At 36.2% G+C, this 13,679-nt stretch overlaps 1 protein-coding gene across 1 annotated transcript; it reads left to right on the plus strand.

Annotated features, from left to right (window-relative positions):
• The first annotated feature begins 8,797 nt into the window (after nucleotides 1-8,797).
• Nucleotides 8,798-13,014, plus strand: LOC145072250 (Putative endonuclease or glycosyl hydrolase). The gene is made up of 3 exons (XM_079018648.1): nucleotides 8,798-9,208; nucleotides 10,228-11,563; nucleotides 11,681-13,014. Exons 1-3 carry the CDS (start codon nucleotides 8,923-8,925, stop codon nucleotides 11,868-11,870), a joined length of 1,812 nt encoding a protein of 603 aa, XP_078874774.1. The 5' UTR covers nucleotides 8,798-8,922; the 3' UTR covers nucleotides 11,871-13,014.
• The last annotated feature ends 665 nt before the right edge of the window (nucleotides 13,015-13,679 follow it).

Below are 13,679 nucleotides of genomic sequence, written 5' to 3' on the forward strand. Positions count from 1 at the left end.
TTGTGAAGTCCCGCTTTTCCTCTTGTTCCAGCCCCTTTTCCTGTTGTTGTTGTTTCCCTTTTGTTGCTCGGGTGTAGCAATTGTTGCGTTCTGGTAGTTTCCGTGATCGATAATAGATTGTGCCAGTTCTTTAGCGCTGTCAAAAGTAATAGGCCTTGATGCTAACACACTTGACTGAATTTGGGGCGACAGTCCCTAAATATATCTCTCTATTTTCTTGCTCTCAAGAGCAACCATATCCAGGCAAAGCATTGCCAGATCACAGAATCTATTAGTATAGGTTGATACGTCAGAACCAACCATTTCAAGACCCCAGAGTTCCTGCTCGAGTTTTTGAATTTCCCCTCGTGGACAATACTCTCTCATCAGCATGGCTTTCAACTTATCCCAGCTTATCGAATTTGCCACAATTAGAGTCAGTGACTTAACGTGGCCATTCCACAAAGTTAAAGCCCTGTCAGAAAAGGTACAAGTAGCAAACTTGACCTTGTTGTTCTCTGGGCAGGCGTAGATTTCAAAGACTGCTTCTGTCTTTTCTATCCACTGCCTTAAAATCATCACCCCTCCAGTTCCATTGAAATTCATGGGTTTGGCATTTGTAAAATCTTTGTAGGTGCATTCTCGAGGGTGCCCATGACTCTCGCCATGGTTGGAAAGAGGTGCACTAATTCCCGATCCACTAGGGACAAGAGTATTGATGTGTGACATGGCAACCACTACGGCCGCCGTGACAACTGCTTGGAACATAGCAGCGTGGAACTGAGGAGGTGGCGGCGGTGGTGGTGGTATTGGTGCTTCGTTATTATTGTTACGTCTTGGATTTCTGCGAGGAAGCATCTTTTAACTTCAAGTTTAAAAGATAGAAACAATGATAAGAATCCAATAGTATAGAAAATGAAAGTGTCTTGTGAACTAAGTCACCAAAGTTCGATATCAAATGAGAGTAATTTCTGAATAGATTAGATAACTGCCGAAATTACTGGTATATAAGATGTAAATAAGTTCGGGAAAATGACCTGACTATAGGTCTTACATCATACCATAAGGGAAAATGTTGACAGTTTAGAAGTCAAATAAAGTACTTGAGAGACAGGGATATTTTACAGAAAAGTGCTTCATAAAGCACCGATACGAAAGGCTATTCCTTAAACTAAAAGAAGGGATGAGTCAGACATCTTCTACCGGCGATGGGTATTCCTCGGGTGAACCCTTAGATTTGCCAGTTGACGTACTACGTCTTGAAGATGTCCCTCATGAGCTCTCTGACGCACTCAAAGTTCTATAACCTCAATGCGGGATGCAGCTAGCTGTTGCTGCAGAGCCTCATTGGTTCTCCTAGTCCTTTCCATGGCGTCTTCGAGTTGGCATATGTGGACCGTGTTAACGCCAGAGTTAGTGTCAATTTCCATGACTCGGTCGATAGCTGCTCTACCTTGCTCGGTGTTCCGAGAAATCCTGCGGACCATAATGGGCAGGACTCGGTCAGCAGAGCCACCCTCGCTTATGTTGTAAAAGCTTCGGTCCCCGTTGTAGAGTAAGGCTTGACCCTGTTTATCACTCCAGCGATTCAAGTTTGTCGCCCACAAGGGTGTGGGATCTTGAAACGCGGGTCAGGGGTTAAGATTTGGGGCTTGACCCACTTAAGGTAGGTTGTTGACTTCGGGCTCGGAGTCGGAACCATCATAAAAGCCTTCTGCGAGGTGATCATCCAAAAGGATTGGATGGTCATCTTCCGGCTCATTGTCAAGCCATCCAACATTGCCTTGGTTTGGGAAGTACGAGTCTCCGGGGATGTGGAATCCAACCATGATATCTACGCGAGAAAAGGGGTATAAGAAATAATTAATAGACGTAGATAATTATAAGATGATCCTTATTAGTTACTCCAACATTTGCGTAGTGCATACCAATCCTACGTAATCAAAACAGGATAGACCTTCGAATAAGTGATCCTAACCCTAAGTCTACAACCAAATAAGGAACAGGAAGTAAAGCAAAGATCACAGATTCTAAGTCTATGCCACCCTAGTTACATATAACCATAGTGTATCCACTCAGCAACTATTGACATACTAATAAAGACCTGTTTATTTCTCAAATAAGTAATTATATTAACACAAAATACTCCTATAGTATTTTAAGTTTATGTTTTGTTCTAATGTTCTCATTGTAGTAGTGTTGGTATGTTTTTAGACTTGTTGTCATAACACAACCATTCCTGGGCATATGCTAATCACTTCTCGGACCATCATAGTTGATCAGGCTATGCCACTCCCAAAACTGACCATACATCCCCAAGCCTATTTGTGATATCCAACAATCATAATAATTTTGTTATGTCCTAGTGACACTGATTTTAGTATGAATGCAGGTATGTATACTTAGTTAAATATTTTATTATTTAAAAGTATAAACTCTTGTTCAGAGTACTTTAATCCATTGTGTTTATAGTTAGTATATCTTTTATGGGTTGATATACTCAATTCATTATAAACAATGCTCTAATACCAATCTGTCACACCCCAAAACCAAGAACGGCGGAAACGTTCTGGGGCGGAGGACATCATGTAAAGTATCATAACAATGCAAAGTAGTAAACAAGCAACAACATCATCCATTGCATTAATAGTAGAGTTTTAATACATGTGTGTTCTTTGTAATGTAATAGACACCAAAAATGAATGATCAAAATAAAAGACAAGTCTTGACTGTGCTCCGTCTTCTCAAAACCTGTCACCGGTACCTGTCTACTGATGACCTGAGAATACAAGTTATTTTGAAAGCGTAGATCAACATTTAAGCTGGTGAATTCATAAGTACTTTAGTGTCATTTATTTGCATAATTTTGATGTAAATACTAGTAAATGTTCAATGTAAATGTTTGTATACGTTTGAAAACCCTAGAAAATCCCATATTTCCTACTAGTATAAAATGTAGTCTTTTACCAAGACCCGACTGTTTTGAAGGTTTGCTTCTCTGTATGAATGAAGGTTTTTCCCATGTAAAACTATTATTATCAAAACATAGTCTACCTCATCGTTTATGCGAATGTGTCACAAAATAAAGATAATGGGGAAAATTATATAGTCATTGAAATCGTATCTGTTTGTCTAGGATAAACACGACGCGGTAAATCTCCGAACAATACAACCGAGAACATCCGTCGATGAACAGGTCCCGCTGTAGCTAGCAGCCAGGTGTAGGATGGTCAGTCCCGTATAGTATGTAGTAATTCTCCTTGTATAGTATGTAGTAATTCTCCTTGTATATTATATTGTATTTCTCTCCGTATAGTATGTAGTAATTCTCTTTGTATAGGATGTTTGTATAGACCATGAATGAACTGACTCATGTATGTTCCCTTGTACTAGGAATGGTAATTAGTATCTCCTAAACTATACCTATTATAGCTTACTAGAATGTAGTTTGAATGTCCAAGTATGTTCATACACCTTTGTTACTCAAGGGTGTTGGAACTGAAGAAGAAATAAAGCTCTCATATCAATACATATATACTTGATACATAAGTGTATAGATATGGTTTTTAACAATATATAAGTTTGAAAGAGGTTTTGTAATACATTTAAAGGTTTTGAACAATAAATAATAACGACTTGATGTCAATTTATAAAACGATTCAAAATTAGTTTGTTTGATAACAAAGTTTAAAGTAACTGAAATCCATTGTTTGAAACACAGTTTGAAGTATATGAAATCCGTTGTTTGAAAACACAGTTATAAATCACATGTGATTGATTCTATAATTATGTGTTTTCTACTTGTATTCCCCCCCCCCCATAAAGCATTTAAAGTCATTTAAAAGGATAGATTAAGGGGTATGAACTCACCTGGAGTGAGTGATGCGAATGTAAGATCGGTAAAGGATGCTAAGTGTCAAGTGAGGACTTGAGCACACACGGACCCTATTTAACATATAATGACACATATATGCTTACAATTAGTGTTTATAACAACTAGTTATGAAATGGAACAACCTTAGGGACTAGGAAACACTTGTATTTAAGTGTTAAACCACATAGGGTTGCATATAAGGAGTGTAGGGCCTCTTATTGGAGTTTATGGCCCATATGGTAATAACCACATGATTTTACACTCAATGGGTAATTTCCCATGAGTTTACGGCCGTAAACTCATGGTACTAAGTACCAAGTTGTGTTATAAGGTCCTACATGTCAATATGAAGTGCTCTTTGATCAAGTCTAAGCCTTAGGAAGGAATGGTGGCACCATTGCACCACTAACTAGTGTTTACGGCCCAAGGACCATTTCTCCATGAGTTTACGACCATAAACTCATGGTATTATGTACCATTTCAATGTTTAAGGTCCTTAGTTCATGTTAGAAGTGTTCTAGACTTGATTCCAAGGCTTTGGAGGGGATTAGGGCTCATTTAGACCCTTAAATAGAGTTTACGGCCCAAGGAGGTTCCTTGGCCGTAAACTCCCTTTTGATCTTGTTTTCTTGATGATTTCTAAGTGTAATCTAGTTGATTGAAGCATAGAAGAAGCTAAGAAAGGAGTACTTACAATTTAGAAGCTTGTAAAGGTGCTTAAGGCTCAAGAACACTAGTGTGTGTTCTTGGTGAAATGAAGAACACTTGAATATCTATCAAAGGAAGAGATTTCATGGATGAAATCATACGCAAACACTAGATAATGAAGTTTATTAACTAATCAAGTAAGAAAACACTTACTAAGTTGAAGATCTAGTGAAGAACTTGGATGATACTTGAGAGAGAATGAGTTGTAGGCTTGAAAATGGTAAAAATGACTAAAATGACTAAGTGTCATATTTATACCTTAGAGTTTACGGCCGTAAACTCCATGTTATGGTCGTAAACTCCAAACTCTTGGAGTTTTGAGACTTAAGTGTTGTACATTTAACTCTAGAGTATACTTCCTATGGTTACCTCTGATGTATTTAAGATCAAAACACCCAAACTGACTCCAAAACTACTAAAAATTTGCAGCAGTAGGTTTGACTTTGATTGAATGTAGGGTTGGTTATAAGATAGAAATTTCAAGTTGTCACATGATCCCTATTTAAGGACTCTAACCCACCCTTTAGGATCCTTCCTAACATCAGCCTCCACCCTCTTGAGCCTCCAACTCGAAACCCTAGCCCCTGGAGCAAATCTTGATCCTTTTTATGTGTTTTGGGTGCATTTTGGAAGAAAGAGAAGTCCAAGCTTGTTGATTGTTGAAGCTCCGACTTGTGGATCCATAACCTACATTTCTTTTCTCTACTCCAAAAGGTATAAAGTTTGATACTTGATGATTCATTTGTTAGATCTAGCTAGTGTTGGATTTTATGAGCTTTTTGTCCTAAAACCTTGGTCTTTGTGAGTATAGACTACTCCAAACCATTTAAGTTGTCATTTTAGACGTTTTAGAGTGCATGGTGTCATAAAAATTCAATCTTGATCCATTCCTTTCATCTATGCATGAGTTATGGAGTTTTTGGTGATGTTAGAAGTTAGAGTTTTAGAATTAAGCTCTCTTTGTCCATGCAAATGCATAAAGTTTGAGACTTTATGGATTAGAATGTCTTTTAGAGTTAGATATGAGAATTGGGTAAAGTGTCTTAATGATTAAGACCTTAAAAGTTGAGGTTGGATTTAGACCGAGTATGTTGAGTTTGGATTTAGGCCGAGTATGCCAAGTGTAACTTTGGCTACGCCTAACAAAGCCAGCTGCAAACCCACTTTCTACCTTTGTGCTCTATGCTCAACGTGGAGCTTGAGTACGCCGTGCGTAAGGTCAAAAATGTTGACCATTGATTTTCGTTGACTTTTGATTAAGTGTGCCTTTTAGCCAATTTGTGAGGGTTTGGGGTCTTAGAAGGGGTAAAATGGTTTTCCCCCAAATTATGGATTAGACTTGGCTTGGGACTAGTTGAACATAGAAAAATACCTTAATTATTAATTAGCGTTATTTGGTGTGATAAATAGGCGGAGTCCAGTTCCGACAGTTTAGGTGTGAATTCTATCAGTCATCTGTGCAATGTGAGTTTCCTCCTTATACTAGTGGGTCGAAGGAACCAATGTCGAACCACTGGATTATCCTGTAGGATAGTAGTGAGTCTTCTCACTATACTTGTCTGTATGGTAGTGTGTGTGTATATATATATATATATATATATATATATATATATAAAATCATAAAAATGCATAAAAAAAATACTTAGAGATCACAAATCTTTTTCTTGACTTTTTTTACCAAAAAATCGCAGGTTTTCTTACCAATTCGCTGAAGAAAAAAAAATCAATTTTTTTTTTGGTTTTTTTTCAAAAATTTTTTCAGCAAATTTAATGCAAAAAGTAGCGATTTTTGTATATATAAATTCAAAAAAAGATTTGTGATCTCTAAGTATTTTTTATACATTTTTATGATTTTAGGTTTTTTTTTTTGTTTTCTATAGAACCTATATATATATATATATATATATATATATATATATATATATATATATATATATATATATATATATATATATCTGTGTGTGTATGTTGGCTATCTGAGTCTATTTTTTGTTACTATGATATGTGTTGCTGTGTGTGCTGAAACTTTGGGTAGTCTCCAAGGTTGCTGATAACCCACAGAGCGTGCTGTTTGTCCACTAAGAATTTGGGGAGTCTTCAGGGTTGCTGATAACCCATAATTGTTTATTCGTGTTGTGTTGTATGTGGTACTTTGGGGAACTTACTAAACTTTGTATTTACAATTATAAATTAAATATTTTTCAAGTACTTATCGGGCGGCGAAAGCATGACTGTATACACACATCAACAATTTTATGATTCAAGATTCCGTATTGTCCTCTTATTGACTTTGATTTTGGAATAATGGTTTATGAACAACTGGTTTAACTTTACTAACAACAGATGTTATATTATTTTAAAAGTGAAAAATTTAACCTTGTTTTTTTGTAAGTTACAATATCGACTATGGAAGGTGTAATACAATGTCTAAGCTTTAGATTTATCTAGAGTCTTATTAAGCTCCTAGATGCCTCTTACAAGAAGATAACGTAAGAACAATCGCTGCATACATGGGTGGACATAGTAGGTTTCCCAGGGGTGGCACAATCAAACTCTAAAAATTTACCACTAAGTGCAAAATTTTGTGTATATTTGTCAAAATCCGTCAAAAATTCATCACAAAATCCGTCAGATCACAAATCCATTGGAAATCCGTCATAAAGTCCCAATAAGTGTAAATTTAATGTAAATCTATTGATAAAATCCTTTTAGCGATGATTTTGGTGAAAGATGCTGTCGTCGAAAATGAGATTTTTTCTAGTAGTGCTTCCCTTAAAAAATTATGCAACCTATGCTATAACTTTCTGAGTCCGCCACTAGTTGCACAAAAACATTATCAAGAGGTTCCCTTATATTATACTAATAGATCTTAATCATTTTTAGGACACAAACTTCAAAGATTTGTCAATGATGCAAGATCTTCATTGAGACATTTTTTGTAGGATTATATCACAAAATTCACAAAAGCGAAATCCCATTAATGGAAAAGAGGAGGTAGGAGGTAAGTCCCATAAGGCTATACAATGTACAAGTAACGCGAAACACGTTATGCCAATGTGGTGTATGTTAGGATGCATGAACACTGCCTCTCTCTTCGTTATCCGACACGACATGATGGTCCGTTCACTTCTTCACAACACCTTAAGGGAACATTAAAAAAAATGGCATACTTCATTCGCATTTAGTCCTAGAAACAACAAATATATATCAAGAATTCTAGAAATACTTAACCCCAGAAACGCACATTCACTTTCATCCAGATTCCAGATTTAATGGAACACATGTGGAACACTCAACATGCCAACAATGATTACGATGAAGAGTAAATTTTTCCGGGTTTTTAAGTAATTTTCAATTACTTATTTTTTTAATGTTTTGTATTTTTTTAAATTAGTAAAATGATTTTATTTTAATCTAAGAAAATTTGTTTTAATTACATAAATAGTAAGGTATAAATTATTTTAAGTTTATGAAGTGGTGAATATTTCCTAAGATAAGTGGCGATTAAATGATGTTGATATGACCATGAAATAACATCATTTTTTATATTATAAGGTTAGAAATATATTCATCGTAGTCTAATAATAATTAATAATGATAATAATAATATGACATGTTATGTGTCATGTCATTAAAATGTCATTATAGATCATAAAACATTAACTCATAATCAACACAACTGTATTTAACATGAAATATAAGGTAATAATTATTTTAAAAAGATTTCTCAAGTTTAAACGAACTAATTGATCAAAAAGATCAATCATGATTTTTATATATTTACCCGAATATGCAAGGAGTAATAATGTTAATATAACAAAATTTCTCTAAGTTTAAATTCCTTAATCGATCTAAAAATTAAAGATCAATCATGATTTTGATATATTTATCCGAATGTGAAAAATATATTATTTGTAGACGTATGAGTAAAGTTTTCCAAAAATTAAATGGCCATTGTTTCATTGCGAAGAAAAAGGATTTGATTCCAATTTCCAAGTCTCGCCCAAGTCGACGAGGAGGAGGGTCGTGATGGACGACCCCCTCAAACACTCCAAGAATCTTCAGGGCCATTTCAGTAATTGCAAGTATCGTGGCAACACTCTTCCGAAAGACAAGGCATCATCGATCTGGACGACCCCGTCGTACACACCAAAGCCACTGGGGGTATGTCCGTAATTTCACACGTAGTCTGACGTGGGGATCCATGGGTTTTAAGATGGTCCGCCTCTCTCCTAAATCCTAATCCTCTCGCACAGACGATCTTCTCTCATCCACTTAACCTTCAAACTTTCAGACATAAAGAAAAAACAAAAAAAAAGGGTCGTCTGCTATCGTGCGCCATCTAAGTTTCCGGCGACTGTATGAGCGGATCTGGTGGAAATAACGGTGTTGCAACGATGGCAGGAGGAGCAGCAGAACAGCAGTACGCGAAGGCGAAGATATCGGTCTGGTGGGACATAGAGAACTGTCAAGTGCCTAAAGGCTGTGAACCTCATTCGATCGCTCAGAATATAAGTTCCGCTTTAGTTAATATGAACTACTGTGGGCCAGTATCGATATCCGCCTACGGCGACACCAATCGGATCCCTGCCTCCGTTCAGCAAGGTCTCAACAGTACCGGCATCGCCTTGAATCACGTGCCCGCCGGTATATACTCATATTACATCACATGCATAATTCTATGAAACGTAGTCTAGTATCATTTTCAACTGGAAATGATAATTGTGTTTGTTTTCCTTGCTTTAAATTATCAGATTGTGTTGAAAACCGAGTTCATAAACCCTAACACGAAGTATTAAGTATACGTATACTATATTTATTCAAATACATACTAATATTTAAGGAAAAAATAGTTTTTTAAGTTGACTTTTCTTAGTTAGAGTGTTGCACTGAACGGATCATGGCGAATTGAGCTTATGAGCCCTGATATTGGTTATTTGTTTTAATTCAAGGTTAGATCTGTGGATTCAGTGTGCCAAAGGCCTTTTTGATGTATTTTTTGGCAATTTGTAGATGAAGCATGTGGTCAGTGTTGATGTCTGTACTAATATTTGTCATCTATTCTGAACAAATAAAAATTTGACAGTTCTAATGCTTCTAAATGATTCATGCTCAAAGAAAATGCAGTTATCATTTGCTTTTCCAAAATTATCTTTTTGAATTTTGTATATTTGGATTTAGATGACTATGCTTTGGCAAGTTATTATTGTTGATTTTTAGGGTTGATCTTATACCTTTGATGTTCATTGTTTTTCGAAAACATGTTGGTTGTTAATACACTAGATGATTTGCAACGATTTTCTTTTGCATTTTAGGCTAAGTTTTTAATTCAATTTACTTTTTTTTTTATCGCCAGCAATCACCACAAGATATTGGTGCCATTGATTTTGGTTCATATGTTTTCTTCATTTTTTTCCCTCTTATTTGTACAATCAAACTATGTTGTAAAATTATGTATTAAATCAAACATTGCATTTGTTTTTGAATGAAGGGAATATTCTAAATTTGATCAAAGTTGGGTATGAAAACTATGGAAGTACACAAATGAACATATTGAATCTATTTATATTGCATTAAACCCTTTTTCTTTTTTCTGTATGCCTGATCTATTGTTATTTACATGATAGTCCCTACCTATCTTAATTAAACTTTTTTTTAATGATCAGGTGTGAAAGATGCAAGTGACAAGAAAATTTTGGTAGACATGTTATTTTGGGCAGTAGATAACCCTGCCCCATGCAATTATCTGTTAATTTCTGGTGATCGGGATTTCTCAAATGCATTACATCAATTAAGAATGAGGAAATACAACATTCTTTTAGCTCAACCTCAGAAAGCTTCCATTTCCCTCCTTGCAGCTGCTAAAAGTGTATGGCTATGGACCAGTCTTTTGGCCGGAGGTCCACCAATAACTACCGGTGAATCACCCACACCTGATACCACCTACAACCACACTCCACCTCCTAACTCACTACATACTCCGGCTCCCGAGTCAACTCAGAATCAGATGCATCAACCTTTAGATAACAACATATATCCAAACCCCCATCCGGGATTACAGAAATTTTCAAGTTTGGAAATAAGAAGATCAAATGATAGTAAACAAAAAGGGAAGCCTTTAAGGAAAAACCAAAGTCAACCGGTTATTTCAAGAACTTTAAGTCCACCAATTGGGGTGTTAGAAAACCAGACCCATGAGCAATTTTACGCTCGTACCCCTACAACCGGACCAAACCCAAATCACATTCCTATTGGTCAAGATTATTCATGGAACAACACTAGCTACCAACCTCACGCTCCACCGCCTGTAAAGCCGCCCAATAATCTTCCCGGAAGTTTCTTTCCACCTCATTTTATGCCGCCAAGGCCCAATGGATACACCTCTACTTCCTCCACACCGCCATTTGCTCCCGATATTATTAAGCTTAATTTTTCCGACCACCATCCTTTAATGACTAAACCACCACCATCGGGTGGTGGCAGCAACGGGAACGGGCAGCCGAAACAAAACTCCGGCGAGCCGCCGAATTACACAAACAGCCCACAAAAAAGGGGGAATAAGTCTTTGAACAAAAGTCCAGATGTCCAACCAGGATTGGACAGTAGTGGTAGTGGTGTGTGGGGGACACCTGGATGCCCGAAGCCTTCGGAATACGTGCAAGGGCTTATAGGGGTGATTTTACTTGCCTTGAGTACATTGAAAAGTGAAAAGATTATGCCTACTGAAGAGAATATTATTTTTTGCATTCGTTATGGGAATATTTCAAAGCAACGGAATATTGATGTTAAAAAGGCGTTAGAGAGTGCTGTGAAGCAGCAGCTGGTAGTGAAACAGAATCTAGGGAAGTTACCTTTTTTTGTTGGTAAAAATGAGAAACTATGGAGGTGTGTGAACCCTATAGGAAATAATTATAAAGATCACTCCAAAGCTACGTGGGATGAACTTGAGAAATATTTATCAACTCCTTCTGGTCGATCTGCAATTGCAGCTTCTCAATGCAGGTGATCTCTAATTGTGTAATTGTCTACTGTTATGTTTATTTTGTTATTTTTGTAAATAATATGAAGAAATGGAAGTAGAAAGGTATCTGACAAGTTGTTTTTTATGCAAATAAATAGATACGATGCTGCAACTATTATAAAGAATACATGCCTAAAAGATACTGCCTTGGGTGACATACTTCAGATTCTAAACTTGGCTGTCACAGCAAAAAAATGGATCATACCTCATCAATCTGGATGGCACCCCGTTACTATTACTCTCCCCGAGACAACATCCCCCACACCCACCCCTGAATTCGAATGGTAGCCCCACACCCACACCACTAAAAAAATCAACGAAACAAACACCCTGTTTTTAGTTTTATTAGGTTTAGGAGGTTACACAGTCAATCGCACTTAGTTTTTTCTTTCAAGATCCACAATTGTCAAATTTACTGGCCATTAGTGGCCAACTGTCTGTTGATTTTCTCAAGTTTCATTCACTCTAGAAATATTGTTTGACTAGATCCAGGTCAAACATGCTGGAATGAAATCCCTTTAGGTTGTATCTGTAGAGAAATAGTTGCTTTGAAAACAAGGTCTATCTATCTATGGATCTTGATCTTTACTTTATTTTCCAAGCCATCCATCCATCTATCTGTATACCTCGACAGCTGGACATAGATAAATACCCACCCACCCAACAATCGAACCCTAAGTTGGAACAAACAACAAAATTGAAGATCTTGGTTGCTGATGTTACATAATATGTCCTATACATCGCGGAATGAATTCAAGTGTTAATTTCTATTTTGACAAAAAAATTTCATTGCTTAGGTGAGGGTCTTTGGATGGGGAGGTAAGGTTAGATGAAATCTTGTACATGGCACTTTTTGTATTTGTGCTGGAAGATTGATTGACTTTTCTGGTGAAGTTTTTAAGGGGAAGATGGATGATGAGGAAGTATTTGAGTATGTTGATGATGGAGTAATTGAATATGTTATGTTCTGGAATTGGAACTGGAGAAGATGATGATGAAAAAGTATCGAATATGTTATGTTGTGAAACAATATTGAAGTTTTAAGGCAAACAACATCATGATGATGATGATGATGATGACAAAGTATTTGAACATGTTATGTTATGTTCTGAAACAGTGAAATTGATGAAGTTGTAAGGGGAAGATGATGATCAATAGCACATTACAGTTGCAAACCATTGATATGTTTCAAAGTGGTTGCCAGTAAGGTAAGGTATGTTTGCCAAATTTAATGAAACGGATGTATTTAAAGATGTGTGTTAATGCTCATCAAGGAAGTAAGTAGGCACCTTGAAACTCTTCACTTGTGTTTGTATATGTATTGTTTTTGCCTTACATAAACTTTTTGGTTTTTGGAACTAAGCTTGGTTTTGTATTATATGAACGAACATGAATGAATGTTTATGGAGTTATTTTGGCTTGATTCTAATAACTTGCATGTGGTATTAGATCCATGACAAATAAGTCGTGTACATGTCATAGTCAATTTTGGTTTGGCTTGATGCGTGTTTCTGATTCTAGTGAACATGACCACCCATTTAGTTGGTCCCTTAACTGTTTTTTCTGAAGAAAACTGATGCTTATTAACTGTTCCTGGAATTATTCTGTTTCGGACCCAAATTAGTTAACCCAAGCCCAGTAAATTGATTTTGAAGATTACGTGCAAAGAGGAAAAATGAGTCTTTAAATATGACTTTTTGTTTTATATAAAAATAAATATCATTAGTACTACTATAAAATTCAACACAAACCGTGCATCTACAAATAATCATAGGGATGGCAAAAAAGCCCGAACCCGATGGGGAAACCCGAAACCCGATCATTTTGGGTCGGGTAATGGGTTGTTATCGGGTTCGGGGCAGGGAGTGGGTTATCCTCGTCCCGCCCCACCCCGCCCCGATTATATATATATATATATATATATATATATATATATATATATATATATATATATATATATATAATGCTTAAAAATTTTTGCTGTTAATCGTACGCGTTCAAATATAAAATACTTATTGTGGACAATTTTTTTAGTTATTAACAATCTGGTGTTAATGATTATTTTTATGTGTTTTGACGTATTAAACAAAACTTAAA

Source organism: Lactuca serriola, chromosome 9 (genome assembly GCF_051521515.1).
Source record: "Lactuca serriola cultivar US96UC23 chromosome 9, Lser_US96UC23_V15, whole genome shotgun sequence".
NCBI classification, from domain to species: domain Eukaryota; kingdom Viridiplantae; phylum Streptophyta; class Magnoliopsida; order Asterales; family Asteraceae; genus Lactuca; species Lactuca serriola.